The 21538-nt window shown below is 43.4% G+C and overlaps 1 protein-coding gene across 1 annotated transcript; it reads left to right on the top strand.

Moving 5' to 3' along the window:
• The first annotated feature begins 9228 nt into the window (after nt 1–9228).
• On the top strand, nt 9229–19835 carry WNT16 (Wnt family member 16). Its single transcript, XM_058805817.1, has 4 exons — nt 9229–9314; nt 9405–9643; nt 12499–12779; nt 19291–19835. The coding sequence occupies exons 1-4, from the start codon at nt 9229–9231 to the stop codon at nt 19753–19755; spliced, it is 1071 nt and encodes a 356-aa protein (XP_058661800.1). The 3' UTR covers nt 19756–19835.
• Nucleotides 19836–21538: the final 1703 nt, after the last annotated feature.

The raw sequence follows: 21538 nt of genomic DNA on the forward strand, positions 1-21538 counted from the left end.
CATTTTCTCTTACAAGATCCATCTCTTCCTCCATCTCCCTCATTTTATTCTCCAGCAAATTAATTTCATCAAATTCCTGTTTTCATAGAAATGTGTCCTACCTGTCCATTTATCTTCCATCCCCTGTGCTTGTATAGGCAAAATTAAGTTTACACAGCCATGGCCTCCTTTTTAGCTGATTCTAATACAGAGACCGTGCACTAAAGGAAGGAAAGTTTGATTTTGTTGAGGTGGAGACCCCTGATTTAAATGGGTGGAGCTGTATTCCCGTAACACGGCAGGTTTGGGATTTGGAGCGTAGATTGCACCAACTCTCACACTCACACATGCACAAGTGGTCTCAGGAGTCGCACTGTAAAGCAGCTCCCCTTGTAACACACCACCTCAGCATACACCTCTAAGGGTCTTAAAGCTTCCATAAAACAGTTGTTTCCGTAGTTCCTGGCCACTTTCTGAAAGTGACAGATTCTGCAGCTAGGGAGTAGTTTAACAGCTGATTATATTTTTTTTAAGTCCATTTGCTTATTTTTGTATGGCAGGTAAATTTAAAGTTAATATACAGCCCTTCTATAGCCACAAATAATACAATGAATCTTTGTTCTCCAGTATTGCAGCAGGGATCCTATCCAGTAGACACTTACTGTTAAGTTCATATGATGTAAATATAGTCTGATGCAGCTTAATTCACCAGACATTTATTTTTCTGCTTTATTTATACTGCACAGACAGTGCCACTTATTCCTTTAAAGTAGCAACAGATATAAAATAGAAACCATATGGAATATTTGCAAGCTCTGAAGATTTTATCATCAGATTTGAGAATATGTTTCTTTCCATTTTGAATACATACAATTCACTATACATTTTGTATTTAGGATTCCCTTTGAGCTATGTTGCATTAGTTTTTTTCCTTCAGCAGTTTCTATAAGAGTACAAGTAATTTTTATTGGTAAAGATATGTGATCAGTATTTACTCTCTGTCCTTCAATTCAGCTTATATTTTTGTTTTGTCTTTGTCAGTATATTCTTAACTCTCAATATCTACATTTACCATAAGGAGATATTAGTGTTGACATTGATAACAATATCATCTTCAATCTCAAATGTAAAAATAAAAATAGTACTTCATTTCTTCATAACTGTGATAATATAAAGTTTGTGACAGCTGCAATGAAACAAAATATATTGACTTCCCTTTCATGTATTTTTGCACCTGAATCACACTGTCAAGCTCCCTCTACAGTCATGAAAGATTTTAATCACATGTGGCCATTAAGTTGTACTTCAAAGCACAAGTCAAGTATCACCAAGTCAGTCTCAAAATCTTTCCAGTTAAATGTCCTATAATATTGGCCAGCATGCTGTGATATCCTCTATAGCCTGAGGATGAGATAAGCAGGAAGTGCACAGAGATACTAGATTTGCATGCTAACCAAGTCAGCTGTGTGATAATAAAAATAGAAAACCCTTAGGGCTTTCTTCCCCTTTGTTCCAACAGATATGGATGTGTAACAAGCCTTGGAAAACACAAGATGAAGTAAAGATCTAAAGATAGTCATTTCTGGAAAACAGGCTCATTATCCCTATTTTTGGTGTGGACCAGGCCTGTTGTATATCATCATGATGTTTGTCCATGACCAAATGGACTCTCCTGGATCCTTGCAGATAACACCTCCCAGAGTGCAGCTGAAGAGGATGTATGTTGCATCAAAACACAGATAATGGCATGTCTGGCACTGGAAAATAATTCTGAGGAATAACGCAAAGCTTACGCAAAGCTTATGTTCCCAGTTCATTATCCAAAAATATTTACTAATCACTTCTGCTGAAATAGTCGTAGATACAAAAAGAAAAAACTCAGGGACAGTAATAAAGCACCTGTCAGACTCTCACATGCAAAAAGTGCCAAGCACAGCTGGGGCAGTAGTGAGCCCAAGCAAATTCTCATGCAATTGCTGAGGATAATTAGAAAATAAAATGGATTATATTTACAGAAATGAAAAATTAAAGGACTTGATGGTCCTGCCAGTTGTCCTTCACTACCTAAAAGGCAGGAAAATTTTGAATCACAACATAGCTGAATTTTCTGAGCAATAACAGAGGTTGCAAGCATTTGCTGCGAGTGTATTGAGACTACAGAAATGCTTATTTCTAGACAGAAGATATCATTAACTTGGTTTTGAGGCTGTAAATAATTTGTTCATTCAGGAGAGAAACTTAATACTGTGTGCACTATTAAGAACAGATATTTATGGCACCGTGGCACTTAATTTTACACCAGTGTTTGTGAGCCCCTTTACACTTTGTCTGGGGATCTTTCACATGCCCTAGGAACTACAACAAGCCGGAGACTCCAGGCATCTGGGCAGCAGCCCTGTCCCTGCAGGAGGGTAAGGAGTGGCAGAGGGAGTGACAAATTGCCCAGCTCCACTCTGGGAGTCAGGATTAACCACTGCACCTTTGAAGCACTCAGACAATTCCATCAGAGGGATTTATGGAGTCCTGGCACCACCTGGATGCTCCAGGGCAATACTGGGCCATGGACCTCCTGCTTGTCCCTTCCAGCAAAGACTACCGGGCTGCATCACCTCCTGGAAGGTGCTGGGTTGGAGGGTGCCTGCCCTGCTCTCCAGGATGAATCCCTTGGCATGACTGCTGCTGCTAAGGAATACTGATGTCCCCTCACTCCTTCCCCTGCTCCTCAGGAGTAGAGGAAATTGCACATTCTCAAGCTCCACACTGACCCCATCTTCACTGGTGGTCACTGGAGGCTTTTGCAGTTGTTGAGCTGCTCAAACAACTCAGAACACAGGGGTAAAAGGAAGTTTTCAAATAAAGAATTATAAGCACAATAGGAAACTACCAGTGGGAAAGGCACAAAAAAATTACAAAAAAATCTTAAACCAATTTAAACTATTTCTTTTTATCCCCATGGCCTTAACTTTTGCATGATTTAGATCAATGCTATTACAAGGTTGCTGAGATGTTAAACCCCAGCTATTCTGATAACTTGGCAGTTTAGAAAAGTTCAATTCGTTGGGGGCAGCCTAAACCCTGTAGACTTTGGCATCCTGCCCACGGCTGCACATGTTTTCAACCACAACTACCCTGTCTTATGCAACAGTGGGGAAATATCCCAGCTGCAGGAATATAAGAAGGGTAAGGTTTCCAAAGCTGAAAGACTTTCTTTGACAACAGTGTTAAAAGGTTTAAGTGGGTTCACATAGTCCAGTGCCAGGCACAGTCAAAGAAAAAATTGTTAGAAAAAGAGAAGAAGGCAATCTCTGAGGAGAGGAAATAAGGAAGTGGCTCAGGAAACAGGTAACATCTAACACTGACTTAGCAAGATTCAGTCAGATTCAAAGAAGGATTTTATGTTTGTCATCCAGCAAAATCAAAAAAATTTTGACAGTCTTATAAAACCTGCAAGCGCAAGGCATCCTGTAGCCATTTGACATTCAAGTGAACATTTATGAAGGGACAGATTGCTTTCTTATTAGGGAGTTTCTTGCACCTTGATTTTTAAGATCTTCAGTGCTCATTACCAGTGAAAAGATATCATTTTATATGGACCTTGGATTATTCACAATGTAACTGCATAAGGTTTTAACTTTTTAATATTTTTCAATTTTATCAATCAAAAAGTGCTAAGTGGGAATGGGGCAAGAAGTGCAGTAAGGATTATTGGGGACATAAAAGAAAAACGCTGAGACACAAAAGATGAAATTCATGCACTGAAATGGGAAAGATCATTGAAATTGGGGGCGGGGGAAATGTGTAATTAATTATTTGAATCTGGAATGTTTTAAATGCTGTCCTATAACGTGAATGGCTCTTAACTTCAAAAAGTAGGCCATTCATTTCTTCCCATTGCCACTACACTATGGGTAGAAAGGAACTACTTCCATGTTTGTTGACAGAATATCATTCTTTCACATTTCTTCCTAAGCTTCCTCTGTTTAAACTGGCCTGGTAGGTAAATTCACATGTATGGTGCAAGCAGTCTGACCACTGGACCAAATGCTTTGCAAATTAAGCACATGTTCATACCTTGATGAATGAGAAGATAAAAAACAGACCTTTGTATTACGACAGAGTTACAGAGTAGATTCTTGTTTCTATCATTATCCTCACTTAAACAATAAGCAGATCATTAGAAATTGAATTAGCAGTGAGAAACCAAGGAGCTGATAATGGATTTGATGATGATGCACCCCCTGACACCAGAAAATTAAATATCTCCCTGATTGTCACTTCTCTCCTCACAGGATGGCAACAGTTCTGTGTGTGTGAATTATGTCTCTATTAAGATGTAACAAACTCATCTATGAAAGGGTCCTGTGGAAAGTGTTACCACAAATTACCAATTCCAGTGGGAATATAAACTGTGTTGTAGGCAGCACTGCTCCTAGGGGAGCAGTTCTTCCTCCTTCCTCTATCTGTATTATACCTAAAATTCAGTGACCTCTTTGGGAGCAAGCATGCTGCCTCTGTGCACACCATGCATAAGCACACACACACAGTACCTGATCCTGCTTATCTCAGGAAATTCTGTATGAAACTTACACATACATCAACAAAGCAGTGGTATTACACCCTCAGGAGAGTCTGGTTTAAAACTAATAAGGAATACCTCCAGATGTCCCCTGTGCACTGAAGTAACTTGGATTCTTCCATGCACTTGAGCTACTCTTTTCACCAAACAACACATTTACCTTCTAGAAGTTCTGCAACACCAGCCAGCAGCACCGATTCTAATCTTGTGCACTTGATCTAAAGAAGAAAAACTAAAATTTTTAAATTATTTTGCTTTAAGTGCAAAGAGAACATTAAGTCAGTGAAAAGTTCCTTTTTTCATTGTGTTCTGTGTCCAAGAGCATTTCTCATCATAGTCAAAACAACCAGGGAAATTCATTGATGCCATACAGAGGCACTGTTATCAAATACAATTTTACTACTAATTTTAGCTTTAAGCGAAGTCTGGGTGAAATCTAAATTAATAAGTGGATTTTATTCCCACATCTTTCACATTAAACTTCGGAGCCTTTGCAGCATTCCCTTGATGAATTTTGCTTAATAACAGTAGGCTGAAAATATCTCCCTGGGGTAACTCTAGAAAATACAGACATTTAGATGGTCCATGTCGAGAACAGAATTTGCTAACAGCACTTCAGAAGAAACCCATACCTAGTTCCAGAATTGCCCCAAAAATGAGCAATTCTCAAGCACTCATGTAATTATTGGTAAGCCCAGGACACTGCCTCCAGATTTAGAGTCTGAAACATCAGACTGTAAAGTCAAGCTGAGTCCTCTCTTCCTAAGCCCCAGCTTTCTGGCAGCACATCACCAGCAGATGCAGACTGCCCAAAGACCTGCTCAGCAATTGGTTCAGCAACTATCTGAGTTATGGGCTCCGGAAAGCTTAGTTTTCTTCTGGATCCTTTGGCAATAACAGAAGGGATTGTGAGAAGCATGCATGTCCTTTCCTCACCTTTCAGGTACTAATTCTCTCTTTTTTACTATATATTCTATATATTATATTATCTATGCACATAGAAAATCTGGTTCTCTGTAGTGTTTTGTGCACCTACTATAAACATAATATTCAGGGGTAGCTTTGGAACCATTGCATGTTTGTGAGGTCTGTTTGTGAAGTCTCCATCTGACAACGTGCCACTGATGGATGCTGTCCCAGTAAATGCTGTCACTGATTGTAATTGCTGTCCCAGTAATTTGTGAACTCAGCATACTACATCTGAATCAGCAACAGTGTGTGCTTTTAGGTGTAAATATTAAAATGAATAGCAGCAATAATGTTAAACCTCTGGACAAGGAGCAGAGGGACCTTGGAAGGCCATGTAGGGCAGAAAGAGCATCTCTGTTTTCCTCTCCTAACTTCACTTCTGCTGCCAGCCTGACCTTATTGAAGTCCTGAGAGCTTTCTACAGACAATCCCCTGGCAGAGAGATGCTGCACTGGGAGGGAGCACTGCACTAAGAGCACAAGGACTCCTGCCCTGGAGTCCAGGGACACTGCACATCTCTCCTCATGCCCCTTCTCACTGAGGGGCAGCGCTCTCACGGCCCCTGTGCTGCAATGGCTCTGCTTGGGTAGCACTATCTTGCCAACAAGGTTCCTTCAGTGCAAAGACCTGGCGCATCTGCCATTCCCAGAGTGGTGGCACATCGTGCAGCCAAGCTCTGAGGGGTGTTCAGAGTGTGCTTTCTGTGTTAGAGGTACAGATTTTGAACTTGGCCACCACACGTGATAAAAGTCATAGCTGAAGGTATAACCTGATATAGGTTTTCCTCTGTTCATTTTTATAAGATAAGGGGGTAATGACCTCATTGTATGCACAGGTAGGATAATGCAGTTTGTTCTGTTCTATTCATGTCTCTGATGGGCACCAGAAGCTCCAGGAGAAGAATAATAATTTGAACAAAGCTTTTCAAAGCTTTTTTTTTCTTTTATCGACGTTTGATTTTCTTCTTTTTTAAAATAAAAAATGTGGGCATTTTAGTATGAATGGCCACAGAAAGCCCCACCATGGCCAGAGAAAGCAAGATAAGCAGAAAGTAAAATTTATCTTCCCTGATTTATAGTAAGGTTTTCTCACTGACTTTTGGCACTTGACCTTGGCTTGGATTCTGCTTCACTGTCTCTGCATCCCACTCATGTTGCTGTCTGTGATGGAGTGAATGGTCCTCCAGCAGAGAGGCCTCTGAAGCATCGGCTAATTAGAAATACAGTCTTCAGAAACATTTGACAAATTACAATAAATTTTGGTAGATCAGCGAGGCATTTCTAAATTGTTTCCCTTTGCCAATTTGCAAAGCACACACCGTGCAAGGTAAAGTGTTTGCCCTTCTGCTCCTGGTAGCCAGCTGACCTGCGTGCAGACACAGGGCTCCAGACTGCAGGAACACTGCTGTACCTGCTGCCCTTGCCTGGGGAAGAGGGGGCTGCTGAGGGAATACAGCAGAGACGGTGCAAAGAGCAGGCAGGAGGCTAAAGCTCAGCAGGGCAGAGGATGGGGATCTGCTGGGAGCCCGGCTGTGGGGAGTGGCTGCGAGGGAAACAGATGGGAAGGAAGGCAGATGGGAGATTAGGATTCAAACACATTGTAACACAAACTTTTTAAAATCAGATGGTCATGGGAAAATGTAGTTTGTTTCCAGTCACTCCTAGAGATTGAACTGGATGATCTCAAAACTCCCTTACAATAAATATTACTTTTTCTTTAGCATCAGCCCTCCAAATTGCAAGTATGTCACTGTACGGTGTATGCAATCAAAGGGTTTCCCTAACTAGGCAAAGACGATTGTGGCAAAAATGTACATAAAATCAGATCCCCATGAAAACCCGACAGAAAGGTAATTAATTTATTTAAGGGCCATATATGAAATGCTGCAAATAGGATTGGACTTTTTGAAATCAATAGTTTTAAAATTTAAATCTTACATTGCTATTTGTATATAAAGTTCTGTAGCTACTATATAAAAATTCACATACAAGAATTTAGAACCAAAAGATCTATGATAATTTTAATAAATTTTAAAAAAACCCCAGCAACAACAAAATAAAAACAAACAACCACAGAGAAGAAATTTGTTTAAAGAACCTGGAGGAAAAAATAATTTCAGAGTGGGTGACAAATTCATAGAGGAGATAAAGCAGCACATAAGGAATCCTACGTCTGCTAGACCAAGGCTCTGAATTAACTTTAGAAGATGGAGCCAGGAAGCAGCAGAGAGGATAAAATGAACCATGTGTCCTGGAATAATTAGATAATTCTCTGACACAGCCCACGCATTTTGACTGGTTCAGGCCTGTTTCATGGCTGGTTCCCTGTTTTCCAGTGTCCCTCACTCTGGTCTAAGTTCCTCTGCAACCACAAGCAGATGTTCTCTAGAGTGAAATTCAGAACAGAGAAAATAAGTTATATTGAAGGGTTTAAATAACTAGTGGGGTCATGAGCAATCTGCCCAGAGTTGATGATGCTTTGGAGACACTTTGAGAGCAGATACATAAACATGAAGTGGGAAGGAGGCATCATTTTCTAGATCTATAGACCACAGACTGTGCTCTTAAAACATCTCTGCACGTTCATGGGGGAAAAAGGCAAGGGAAAACAGCACATCTGCGTGATTATTTCCCAAGATGTTGTACTCATAAAAAAGTTCATTTGTCATTGAGATGATTTATTGTGTTCTTCACTTGGAGCTATTGTCAGTCCACAAGAGCTATTTCACTAATTTACAACTGTGTCAAATCAAAGTTTTACAGATCTGTCATTTTATCCAGATTATTTTTAGTGCAGGTGTTTTGCTTACACAGAAGGAAGCAGCAATATATTGTGATCAAAGAGGACTCGAAAGGTCCAGAGTGCCAAGAGCAGCTCTCCATCAGGTGCTAGCTGACTCATTGGCTTTTAATGTGTAACTGAGAACTAGCAATCGAGGTAGAAGTTGATAAGACTGTCTCACTGGAGTTAACAGGAGTGAACAAATGCTGTCCTAATGAATACTGACTCAGTTAACACTGCTAAAGCACAGGAAGATTGGAATAAAAAGTGTAGGGAATGTTATGATGGCTTAGCATCACTCTCATTTCTGTGGATAAAATCGCTGCAGACCTACGGGGGTTCCTTTGCCTCAGCTCCGCTCTGCTGTGCCCGGACCCCGCTGCGCCCTCGCAGCCGCTCTGGGCCCTCACGGCTCAACAGGCGGCACCGCGGAGGCGCGGCCGTGCGGGACCGTGCGGAGCCGTGCGGGATCGCGCTTTGTGCAGCGGCGCGGATCTGAGCGGGGCCGTGCAGAGCCGTGCTTTGTGCAGCGGTGCGGATCCGTGCGGATCCGTGCGGATCCGCGCTTTGTGCAGCGGAGCCCCCGCCGCGCCCCCGCCCGGCCCGCCCCGGCCCGCCCCGGCCCGCGGGCGGCCAATGCACGGGCGGGGAGGCACAGCCGGGGAAGGAGCCGGGAAAACATCCATCCCAACTTTCTCACCTTGACGGGAACCGAGCGCTCCCGATGTGTCCCCTCCCGCCGCCCTCCGTGCCAGCCCAGCCTCCCCAGCAGCGCCGTCCGACGGGCCGCGCTCGCCGCGCCAGCTGTCCCCTGTCCCTGGAGGGGGCCGAGCCCGAGTAGGGGTGCCCCTGGGTACGGTCCCCCTGGGTCCGTGCTGGCCGCGGGCAGGGGCGGCGGCGCGGCGGGGCTGGATGCGGCTGCCATGGGGCGCGGGGCTCCGCTCGCACCGAGCCTGCTGCGGGCGGCGCTGCTGCTCGCCCTGTGCCCCGCCGCCGGCAGCACCTGGATGTGAGTAGCCGGGGTCCGGGTGGGAGGCTGCGCCGAGCCCGTCCCCCCGTGTCCGTCGGGGCCGGCGCTGACGGGCCGCTGCCTCCGCAGGTGGCTGGGCATCGCGGCCGCCGGCGGGCCCGAGAGGCCGGGCTGCGCCAGCCCTCCGCTGAGCCGCCGGCAGCAGGAGCTGTGCGAGCAGAAGCCGGAGCTGATGCCCGCGGTCCGGGAGGGAGCGCGCCTGGGGCTGCAGGAGTGCCGCAGCCAGTTCCGACACGAGCGCTGGGACTGCCGCTCGCCGCCCGCCGCCCAACGCGGCCCCGCCGGCACCGGGCAGCAGCTCAGCAGCGGTGAGTGAGCGACCGAGGGGACCGACCACCGCCCCGGGGACCGCCACGGGAGCGCTGCCGCTCGGCGGGGCCGGGACCGGGACCGGGCTGCCCCCGGCAATGGGACGCGGGGACCGTCCGTGCGTCCGTCGGCACAAACGGGCACAGACGGGCACAGTCGGGCACAGCCGGGCACAAACGGGCACAAACGGGCACAGCCGGGCACAAACGGGCACAAATGGGCACAAACGGGCACAGCTGGGCACAAACAGGCACAAATGGGCATAGACGGGCACAGCCGGGCACAAATGGGCACAAACGGGCACAGCTGGGCACAAACAGGCACAAATGGGCATAGACGGGCACAGCCGAGCACAAACGGGCACAGCCGAGCACAAACGGGCACAGCCGGGCACAGCCGGGCACAGCCGGGCACAGCCGAGCACAAACGGGCACAGACGGGCACAGCCGGGCACAGATGGGCACAGCCGGGCACAAATGGGCACAGCCGGGCACAAACGGGCACAGACGGGCACAGATGGGCACAAACGGGCACAAACGGGCAGGGAGGTGCCCGCTGCCCTCCCAGAGGTACCGCGGGCACACGAAATGCAGTGAGCAGACCAAACCTGCGCTTGTCATCGCAACGCTGCTGTTGCTGCTTGTAGTTTTAGCGTAGTACGTTCGTGGATGGCACTGCCCGTGGGTAGATCCACTTAACTGTATTGAAATAGTGTTTTTCTCAGACTTATGTTGGGTTTATCCCCTTGTGTCATAGTTACTAAATAAGCGGGCTTATGACATATCATTTAAGAAAGATCACTTGCAGGTAAAAATGTCTGCTCAGGACACTAAAATACAATGTGAAATGCTTTAAAATATATAATATGTGCTCAGTTATGTGATATTGATCAGCACAGTGAAACCAAAGGTCCTTATTTTGCTGGAATTTTATGCTGGAATTTCCACTTAAACAAGGATGAGGATTTTTGTATCAAATGTTGCACCAAAATTTTCCTGCAAGTTGCAAGGATTCTACAACTTTTTTTTTTTTTTTTTTTTTTTTTTTTTTTTTTTTTTTAGCTCCCTGGTCACTGATTGTGTGATGGATGCGATTTTAAGTTTTGTAGTATTTCACTTTGTGTTCATGCAATCTTTGTACTGAAGCAGTGTAAAACCCCCAAGTTTTAACCATGAAAACATAAAGTGAGGAATAAAAAGTGATGCATATTCCAAAAAGGAAAGGGGAAAAAAAAGAAAATGGGAGTTTTCCCCACTGTATGGAGCCATATGTGTGTTAGTCCTTCTGTTCAGCATGAAGGACTGTTCCTGAGGACCTATAAATGAGTGCCACTGCTCACCCACACAGCTTCACTAGTGCGCACTGTGGAAACCTTTATGATGGTACCGGCAGCACAGACTAATACTAATAGGAGAAACAAACAGGGATTTCCTTGCTCATGAGCAGAAACATTGGAGACTGGAAATAAATAATTTTCACAACAGTAAAAATTGGCCCATGTCAGTAAAATTTCAACTACATTTATTGACCACTCTATGATATTCAATTTGCTTAGAGTGTGCCTTACACAGTAACGTGTTAAATGTGGCTGGGTGCCCCATTATGCCAGAAGTTTCAGAGAATGGGGCAGGCCTAAGGAGCCAGTCTAACAAGTAAAGGCCTTTCATGCTTCTGTCTTTCCCACGGCCAGCTTTTTCTAGGAAAAGCACATGGCCTAAATATCTTTGTGCTGATTTCTGCCTCGTTTAAGACTTTTGGGACTCTTTGCAACCTTTGTGAATTAGAAGAACATCAATGTTTGCTAAATTTAGCATGAGGTAAGTTTTGGCCCTGTACCAAAGTAACCTGGGATCATGACAGCTTCTCTGAGATTTAGACTGACCTTTTCTTCTTCAAATCAATATAAATAGTGAAAAGCAGAGGGAAAAGTAAGGGGTTTGGAATGTGGTTCGTTTGGAGTTTGATTCTTCATTTATTACTTGGCTTGAAAAATTCTGTGGCAAATAAAATTCCTAATCAGATTTAGAAAGAAGGTACCAAAAATTGCATGGTACCATGTGGCCATGTTCACAGGGGTCTTAGGATGAGGGAAGAGATGAGGATCTGACTCCATGTTTCAGAAGGCTTGATTTATTATTTTATTATTTATATTATATTAAAACTATACTAAAAGAATAGAAGAAAGGATTTCATCAGAAGGCTAGCTAAGAATAGAAAAGAAAGAATGATGACAAAGGCTTGTGGCTCGGACTCTCTGTCCGAGCCAGCTGACTGTGATTGGCCATTAATTAGAAACAACCAACATGGGCCAATCAAAAATCCACCTGTTGTATTCCACAGCAGCAGATAATCATTGTTTACATTTTGTTCGTGAGCCCTCTCGGCTTCTCAGGAGGAAAAATCCCAAGGAAAGGATTTTTCATAAAAGATATCTGTGACAGTACCAGTACTGAGAAACAGCATTATTGACAGCATGGCCATATGAAGAGGTCCTGAAGTCATTTTGGGGTATGAACATCCACTTTGAGCAAGTCCACACTACAGACCAAGCTGTGATGACTTTAAACTTGTGACTGTTCCTAACTTTTAATAATCATCTGGCTTGTAAAGTCCCTTTCTGCAGCCCATGTGGGGGGTGGGGTTTGGTGGCAGTTTGGGGTTTGGTGATCCCATTATGGGGTGAGGGGTCAGTTTGGGGTCCTGGTGTGGGGTTTGGTGGCAGTTTGGGGTTTGGTGATCCCATTATGGGGTGAGGGGTCAGTTTGGGGTTTGCGGATCTCTGTTTTGGGGTGTGGGTGCCAGGAGGGTGGCCAGAGGCGGTTCTGGGGTAACGTGTCCCTGCCTCGCTGTGCAGGCACGAAGGAGACGGCGTTCGTGTCGGCGGTGACAGCAGCGGGGCTGGTGCACTCGGTGACACGCTCCTGCAGCGCGGGGAACGTGACCGAGTGCTCCTGCGATGTCACCCTGCGGCACGGCGGCTCCGCCAGCGAGGGGTGGCACTGGGGCGGCTGCTCGGACGACATCCACTACGGAATGTCCTTCAGCAGGACGTTCCTGGACGCGCCTCTGAGGAACGCCACGGGCAGGAGCGGGCTGGTGGCCATGGACCTGCACAACAACGAGGCCGGCAGGCAGGTGGGTGACACCCAGGCGTGGCAGCAGCCGCTCCATCACCTCATTGGCAAAGTGACACCAGCCAGGGGAGGTGGGGCCTTGGCTGCAGGTGCTCGTGGGGCAGTGGCAAGAACAGCAGTAACATCACCAAAGAAACACCTAGAAACTCAGAATCAGAGATGGTCTTAACCAACTAATATCTGTATGTTAAAATAAAATCCACAAAATAAGTAATAGATCTGTAGTACTTAAATAGTAAATTTCTCTTAATTAGATATTTGATATTCAGTTACAAACTTGAAGTAGTGCTGTTATCATCATAATATGATATGATTGTTGTCACTGATTATTCTGTTATTATCATGACCTGCATTTATAATTGTCTCTAATACTGAATGAGAAGGCCAGCTGGACACAGGGCCTCATTACTCATCTTGCAGTCTGCAGTCCACACCTGAGAGTGCAAGCTTAACATTGTTCAGAGGAGAAATAAGAGTTAATATTTTCTTTAAGAACATGGAATAGAAATGACACCTTCAAAGTAGCTCATTGGTTAGGACATGCATCAAAGAAGTGAAAGGAGACTGATTTTGGATGGCTTTTTTCAGTCCAAAGAACTTCCTACCCAGGCTTGGAGAGGAAAATGGTGTGTTTGGGTGTGTGACGTTGGATTTTCCTTCCTGTCCAGCAGAGGATGTAAAATGGGGGCAGCAATAGCCTATGCAGGGGAATGTGAGCCTGTAATCTAGTGCTTTCATCTGGAATAACAGAGATTTGTATTAGTTTTACTTTAAAATTACTTTATCTTCTTTACCTTGGAGATTTCATCTTTAACAGCTCTCTCTGGGCCCATAATACTTTAAATCTCTCCTGCTCAGTGACACAGCTTTAACTAAAGGAAAAAAAGAAAAGGAAAACCTCTGGTTTTGACTACACATATTGATGGACCCCATTGTGACTCTTAAATTTCCTGTAGCTGGAAGCAGCATCAATGTATCAACTGTAATTGTTGTATTACAGTGTATTACTGTAATCAACTTTCCCATCTGCCATAGACAGGGAATAGCCATAGTAAGCCATCATAAGGCCATGGTGGTATAATTGAAAATTACTTTATTTGAAGTAATTTTTACAGGTAATATGTGTTATTTCATTTAATGAAATATGTTGTTGGAAAAGCAGAAAATCTTTCAGGTTCCTTCCAACCAAAACCATTCCAGGTGACAGAGACCCTTTTTTTGTAACTGAAGTAGTTGAAGCAAACTTCAAACCTAAGTAAAAGATGAGATCTAAAAGCTATGAGTTTAATTAGATGTCAGTCAGCTAAATCACCTCCAAGGAAAGGTGATTGGTATCTTGTAGGAGGGGATATTAATAAGAGGAACAGAACATAAAATTATTATTTCTTTAAGGAAAGAGTAAGGAGTTGTTTATCATATTTGTGGAGTGAGATAGTTAAGGAAGAAATATATATAGTCAGCTTCCATGCATAAATATTTTGTAATTTAATGGCAAAATGTAGGATAAAGCAAATATTTTGGTCACTGTCCAGAATAAAAAGAATGTTTGTTGTTGGTACTTGGGATTTCTAGCAGCAATATTATCTGAAGTTTAGTATAACTCTTCATTTTTGTATTTTCAAATCTTAACTAGGAGTTGCTGGAAAATGTTGGCCTTCATGTTTTGGGGCTTACAAGAAGGATGTTTTGATATCTTATGACCTTTTGTAATAAATACTATCATGTTCCTAGTTTGGTGTCTTGCAAGAGCAGTATTCCAGGGACAGTACTTCTGTGTTTGTTTGGAGTCAGTAAGAGAACTGCTATGTGCAGAATTCTCTTATTTCTCTCTTATTTCAGTACAGAATGTTATTTTATACTTCCACATCTCATAGTTGTCATATCAACATATAAAATTTTAAAACTGTTTGTCTTTTGAGTTGTCCACTAATCCAACTCTCAGAAGGTTCAGATTGCATCCTTATTCTGCTACAAGATAAACATTCATCATCCTTTAGCATGGCAATTTTCGGTGTGCTTAGGTTTGCACATGTGGGCTGGGCTCTTCTGCTCCTTGAACAAAAGGATGTGGGGAGTCAGGCACTATGGGTCCACTATCATTGCATTAGTATTATTTCACTGCTGGAAAAGTTCTGCTCACCTTTCCACTTGTGGAAATTTATTTGATGTGGGACTTGTTTGGAGAGTTTGTTTTTACTGATGCTTGTGGATTGGTAAGAGACCCACCAAGTTTGGAACTGTTCTTAAGTGATGCACCTCTGGTAGGACATGTGCTCGTCTTCATGAATAATCATATTAGTTCTACCAGTGTCTGAACCTGGGACATTTGATTACAGGCATTGGTTCCTGTGACAAAAAAAAGGACTGGCAGTCCTTGTCTCACAGCTGACAGTAGTGCCTGCAAACAGAAAGCTCAGCTTGGATGTGTTAAGCATTAACTGGCATTAGAGGGTATGCAAACTGTGATTCCATTGACACACTTTGCTGCAAATCGGTCTCTGCTTTCTGCCCCATCTGTCTGTTCTAGCCACAGATTCCCACCCCGTGCTGTTAATTGCACTGGATCAGTGAAAGGAAGGCAGATAAAAAATGATCTTTCTCTCAGGTTTCATTTAAAAAAACAGCAGTGTTCATCCCTGTTCATCACGTAGCCCTCCACTCTTGTTGTGCGTGCTGTACCACCAAGGTACAGCAATCGGGGCAGGAGGAGCTGCTCAGATGGGTCTGTGGCTCACCACAATGCTGGTGGGCCCAGCTCAGTCACCACCCTGCTCATTTCTCACGAGCTATCAGTCAGTTCCATAACCCAGCAAAGAAAGCCTGTCCCAGCTTGCTCAGAATGACACATCCATCCACCAGATTTCTGTGACAGTGCTCCTCTGAAGCTCTCCATGGAGTTTTGTTTCATATGGAGAATCCTCTCACTATTTCATGAATAGCTGAACAGATTCATGATATGAACCTTAAATGTGGAACAGAACACTGGTTGTGTAGTCAGTCTGGAGGTCATGGTCCCAGTAACTCTGCAGTCACTGTGCACTGCTGAGACACAGGTGTGTGCTGCAGCTGTGTCCCACCTCAAGGCCATGTTGGCTCCATAGGTACAATCTTAGGTTTGCTTGCACCGTCAGGAGATGCCTAATGCCTAAATTTTGCCATATGTTCAATTATGCGAGATTTTTCATTGAAGTTCAAATGACAGACTGAGATGCAGTAGCATGTTCTGTGATCAGGCAAAGCAAAATGTCACCTCTCTGTGCTGGCAACTTAAAGTATATTGGAGTCCAGGCTTAAAATTTGCCCATCCTAGCAGCTGGTAAGCAAGACACTGAATCACATTTGTGTTTCTTTCATTCATCTGTTCATTCATACACTGCTAATGTATGCCACAATTTTATATTCTGATATCAGTCTAAGAGTTAAACATCAGTTTCTGCTCCTGTTTCGAAACTCTGTCTCCTTCTACTTTTGTTTCATTCATCCTCAGAGAAAGACTCTGAGTGTCATCTGCTGGGCTATTTGCCTACATGGCCCTTAGAATCTAGCAGGCATGTCCAGAGCTTCCTCTGACAATTTCTGAGTCCTTCTGACCATAGTGAGTACCTTATTGTACTGCAGTGAAAATCAGGATTACATCTGTAACATTTCAAATCTACTAGCACAATATGATTTAAAACTACTTTGAAATTCTAGTTACTTGACAAAAATAACTTATCATTCAAAATTGGAAAAATGCTATTAAATCCTTTCTATTTTTAAGTAGCATGTAAAATTTATCTTTTGATATTGTTTTTGATATTCATATTTTATTAGGTCATCTGTCTTCTGACAGACTTTTTGTCCTTGTATTTTAAATTCTCATCTGCCCCAATCACTCTTACATCTTAATGAATCATATTCTGACTACCCAGTGATTTCATTGTTGACAGATTCTTGAGATATGAGCAAGGTCAAGTGTGTCTATTAAAGAGAAACTAGTTTGTGTAGAAGAGATGGTAAGTATGTACCATCTAGCAATTGATTTGCCACTAAAAGAGTCTATGTGTGCTCATGGGTGAGAGTTTGCTTGTTGCAATATTGTTATTTTTTCTAGTAGTGGAGAAAAATCTCCCATTGCAAAAGCAGCCCACAGCATGTGGAAGTATTTCCTGTACAGAATTGCCTCTTTGCCAGGTTTAGTTTGTAAAGGCTGTTCTAGGTCAAGGGCACACACCTGCTCTTCCTTGCTAATGTTTTTTGTGAATGTCTTGCATATTTGGCTTCCATAGTAACCTCCACCTACAAATCGTTCCTGTTTATTCACCAAAGATGTGACTCCAAGCAAACACTTTGGTCATGTGGTTCTTTTTAAATGTTTGTAGTTTTATGCAAATGCCAGCTCAAGACTGAGTCAAGTTCTACCTTTGGGGCAGAATGTGCCAGGGGGCCCCAATGCCCAGTGAAACCGGTAGAGTAACCACGCTGGACTCATCCCAAACTTCAGTGACCACAGGCCATGATGAAAAGTCCCAGTTTAGCACATAGAATAGAAATAGCTCATTTAATTTGCTGTATGCCTTGGAATTTTGGAACTTTGAAGATGGCATTTGTGCTGCCTGAGCTACCAATATGGAGTCTGGGGCTCGAGGTTTTTCTGGTCCTGCAGGGGGCCAGTGGGGCTTGGTAGGATTTCAGGTGTCACATCTCACTGCAGAATCAAGGCTTAGGAACTGGCACAAAGGAAACTACTTTTTCAGGGGCAACCAGGGGAGGATGTTAGATTTTTCTTCTGTTTTTTTTAAATTCAGTTTCAGAAAGACATAGACTGACAGCAGCTAGTCTATAGTATATGTGGAGGCTGAGGGATAAGCAAAGGCTCAGGATGAAATGTAATAAACATCATGTAGTTGGGATGTTGATTTCTTTTTTTTCCCCCCCATGTTTTGGTAAAACTGGTTCCTTCAAAGAGGATTAATTTCAATATGCATTGGCCTTGATGCATGAGGAGTTTCAAAACAAACTTACTGTGAGTTAATTTAAAAGCCACACTTACTGGTAAATTTCCCAATTGCTTTGATTGTGTAAATTAAATATGGGGGGAAAGGTTAGTAAAATGGAAGATGGCAACATGGGCTTTCCACACTACTAACCAATGGCCCTTATGAGTCTACAGGATGGCTTCAGAAGATGTTAATGCAAATGTAAAACAAACCAAAAATTATGATATCTGGTACTACATCTGTACATGTGTGATTTTTCAGCGCCTTTTTCAAACTAATGTTTGAAACACATTAGACATTGACAACACATTAGAGTGTTGTCACAAGACTAATTGTATGATTTCGTATGATGACTATTAGATGTTAGAGAAGAAAGTATTGTATTGATTGTCTCCTGAGTGTTTGAGTCAGTCTCAAGATAAAGGAAGTTACTACTTGTTAACAGATTCCAGTTATTTGAGGCTTGATATCCTACAAACTGAGCCAAAATTGTTCTGTGTTACAAAAAGCTTAACACAGGCTTCAGATTCCCATTGTTGGTCAGACAGTTACTGTTCAGCCCAGCCCTTGCTTCTGCACGGGCATGGAAAAGTAACTCATCTAAGTATTTAAGTATTTATTGTTGGCAAGAATTTAACTGTTGGCAATAACTGTGAAACCTTGCTTAAACATTGACAGTTATAAAAGTAATATGAAGGCAACTACATAGTTGTGTTAAGTGGAGCCATTATGAAAATGGAAACACTAGGAATTCATAATAGAACTAGTTATGTCTAAATTAAAAGAACAGGCCTTAAGACTATAAGTGAGAAGCACCTGAGATTTGCTACAGATTACCTGAGCCAAAGACACCTCTGCTAAGCCATGGTGGGTCTTTTGACAGACTTTCTGTGAAGCCTGGAGCTGTGGGCATCCTCCTGCTCTTCCAGCAGTTTTCCCAGAGGTGCCTTCTCCCGTGCTGCTTGGGTGCTGAGCCACACTGGCTCTGCTGTGTGACTCCAGCCATTCCTGTGGCCTTAGGTACACACAGGGTTATCAGTGTTCAGTGGTCTTCATGGTAGCTGTAAAGTACCCTTAGAAGGCAACATAACAGGACACTTACTTGCCCAGTCAGTGTCTTCCAAAATAGGAAGGGTGCCATGACCTGCCCTATCCTTGCTTTCCCCACTAGACCCTTCTGCCCATGAGAGCCTTTTGCATTCCAGCAGTGGGAGGAGCAACACAGGACATGTCATTCAGGTATTTAGGATCCTCCAGAATGAAAAGCCATCCAGAAATCACAGCTTTCACTGTTGTGATCAATATTGCTACATTATGGCCATTGCAAACTGCAAATGAAAAGCAAGTCTGAAGATTGTGCCTCTCATAGTGGGGGTCCAGGGCTGGAAACCTGGTTCCTAACACGTGCTCTGACTTTCCTGTTGTGGAAATGGCAGTGGCAGCTGTAATATTAAATACTTTGAGACCTTTGTCAGGCCGCATTCCTGATGAATGAAAGAGCACATCCAAATGTTGTTCTCCCTTTGCTTTCAGGCTGTAGCAAAGCTGATGTCTGTGGATTGCCGTTGTCATGGTGTTTCTGGGTCCTGTGCTGTGAAAACTTGTTGGAAAACCATGTCATCCTTTGAAAAGATTGGCCGGTTTTTAAAGGAGAAGTATGAAAACAGCATACAAATATCAGACAGACTGAAAAAAAAGCTAAGCAGGAAAGAGAAAAGCCAGAGAAAAATACCAATTGGGAAGGAGGACCTGCTGTATGTGAACAAATCGCCCAATTACTGCGTGGAAGACCAAAAACTGGGGATCCCTGGCACTCAGGGCAGGGAGTGCAACCGCACGTCGCAGGGCCCCGAGGGCTGCAACCTGCTGTGCTGCGGGCGCGGGTACAACACGCAGGTCGTGCGGCACGTGGAGCGCTGCGAGTGCAAGTTCGTCTGGTGCTGCTACGTGCGCTGCAGGAGGTGCGAGACCATGACCGACGTGCACACCTGCAAGTGAGCTGAAGTGCAGGAAACACGGCCAGAGCAGCCAGCCTGCGTGCTGCACACAGCCCCTGCCACGGGGGCAGCAGCCACTGTCACCATGCGGGATTTCAGAGGGATCGGCCTCAGGGGAACAGCTACTGCCACACCATGGGCAGTCCAAGCGAGCCTCGACTGAAAGGAAAGCTGAGTAAACATCAGGCTGCATGCAGGGACAGCTTAAACACCAAAAAGGACTCCTGATGACACATTTGAACGTGTTGCTCCATGAGCAGAGACAGATGCTAAAGTTTTCAAGTATTTAATAGACACAATGTCCTGAAGATCCGTGTGTGGTGGGTGGGCGCAGTGGAGAAATCTCAAGATCTCATTAGCCAGAGACTGAAGAGTCAAGAGAGTTTGTAAAACACATTAGACATAGTCCTTATGTCTGTGCTTTTAAAACTGGGACTAGACAGTTCATTTCTGCAGAGTTCAGAAAGACCCACAAAGATAGGGAAAGAGTTCAGCTGTTGAGCACGAAGCATTTGCTTTGCAGCCGTTCACAAAACTGCCTCCTGCAAAATGTGCAGTGTGTGACTGCAGGGAGCTCAGCAGTGTCTGCCTGGAAAAGGAGGGTCAAGCTGTGCCCAGAGGAGAGAGGCAGGAGCACAGATTGGTGAATGTGAATGGGGTACCAAACAGCAACCTCAGGATTTTTAACAGGTTGTCCTTCAAACACACAAGGGACAGGCCTGAGAGGGGACAGAAATAGTTTGATATTTGAAGGAAATAAAGCCCTCTGCAGGCATTTCCTGAGTATCTGAGCACACATTTTGCAAATCAGCTGGTTGTCACCCCACTCTTGAATTCTATGCAATAATCTGCCACATTCAACCATCTCACTGGTGGTTCACCATCTTTATAGAAATTAACCACATGAGATTTAGCCCAAAGGAATCTGCCATAAAGCAAAGGATTTTTTAAAATAGATTTTCTTTATAGAATCAGCAGCTAGAATTTTTCATTAGGTTGCATCCTCAGTAAGTTCAATGCACAATATAATTTATGGATTGGCTCACACCACTAAAATATTTAAACTGTTAATGATAACACTTTCTCTTTCTCCATATGTTGGCTTAATTTCATTATACATCTGTGAAAGGTTGTTTATTTTTATGCAGTGATTTAATTCCTGGCTTAAAAAGCATCATGTGAAAGGATTAATGTTGTTTAATTGTGCAAAGAACTATTTTTGATAAGACAAGAAAGCTTATATTTTGTAAATATTTAAATTATGCAAGTTATGTAAAAGGTTTCCACAACTATTGTGATAAGACTATAGCTCTTGAGATTTGTTGGTTAGATATTTGTTAATATTGTAGTAACCTTCAACTGAATTTTTTTTGCATGTGCTGGGGGAAATTAGTCAGAGAACTGCATAAATGTTAGGGTTTTTATCATCAGGGTGGTTATAACTATTGCAGTTCATACACACTGATGAGAAACACTACGATTTTCTAAAAGGTCAGTTAATTAGTACTCTGCATACGTTCTTTTTTATTATTCTCTTAAATGCATTTTACAAACACTGAAATCCCAGCTTCAGAGTAAGTACTCCCACTGAAATCCAGAGAAATTGTAATCCAGGGAAGGGTTTGCAATCCCTTAACTTCTTCCATACTAACAGCCAACTTTTAGAAGCTTGGGACAGTTTGGCTGAGGCTTTCAAAGTTACTTTGAAGAATTCATTTCCTAGTCATCAGTCATTTTCCCAGGAAAGATGGTGACCAGATTCTGAACTGCCACTCTTTATTGGA

Source organism: Ammospiza caudacuta, chromosome 5, assembly GCF_027887145.1.
Source record: "Ammospiza caudacuta isolate bAmmCau1 chromosome 5, bAmmCau1.pri, whole genome shotgun sequence".
NCBI classification, from domain to species: Eukaryota; Metazoa; Chordata; class Aves; order Passeriformes; family Passerellidae; genus Ammospiza; species Ammospiza caudacuta.

Bases quoted from the DNA above. Each gene is read 5' to 3' on its own strand.
- WNT16 (XM_058805817.1), top strand. From the start codon at position 9,229: ATGGGGCGCGGGGCTCCGCTCGCACCGAGCCTGCTGCGGGCGGCGCTG. The intron at 9,315-9,404 runs GTGAGTAGCCGG...CTGCCTCCGCAG, and splicing joins GCCGCCGGCAGCACCTGGAT to GTGGCTGGGCATCGCGGCCG. The intron at 9,644-12,498 runs GTGAGTGAGCGA...CTCGCTGTGCAG, and splicing joins CGGGCAGCAGCTCAGCAGCG to GCACGAAGGAGACGGCGTTC.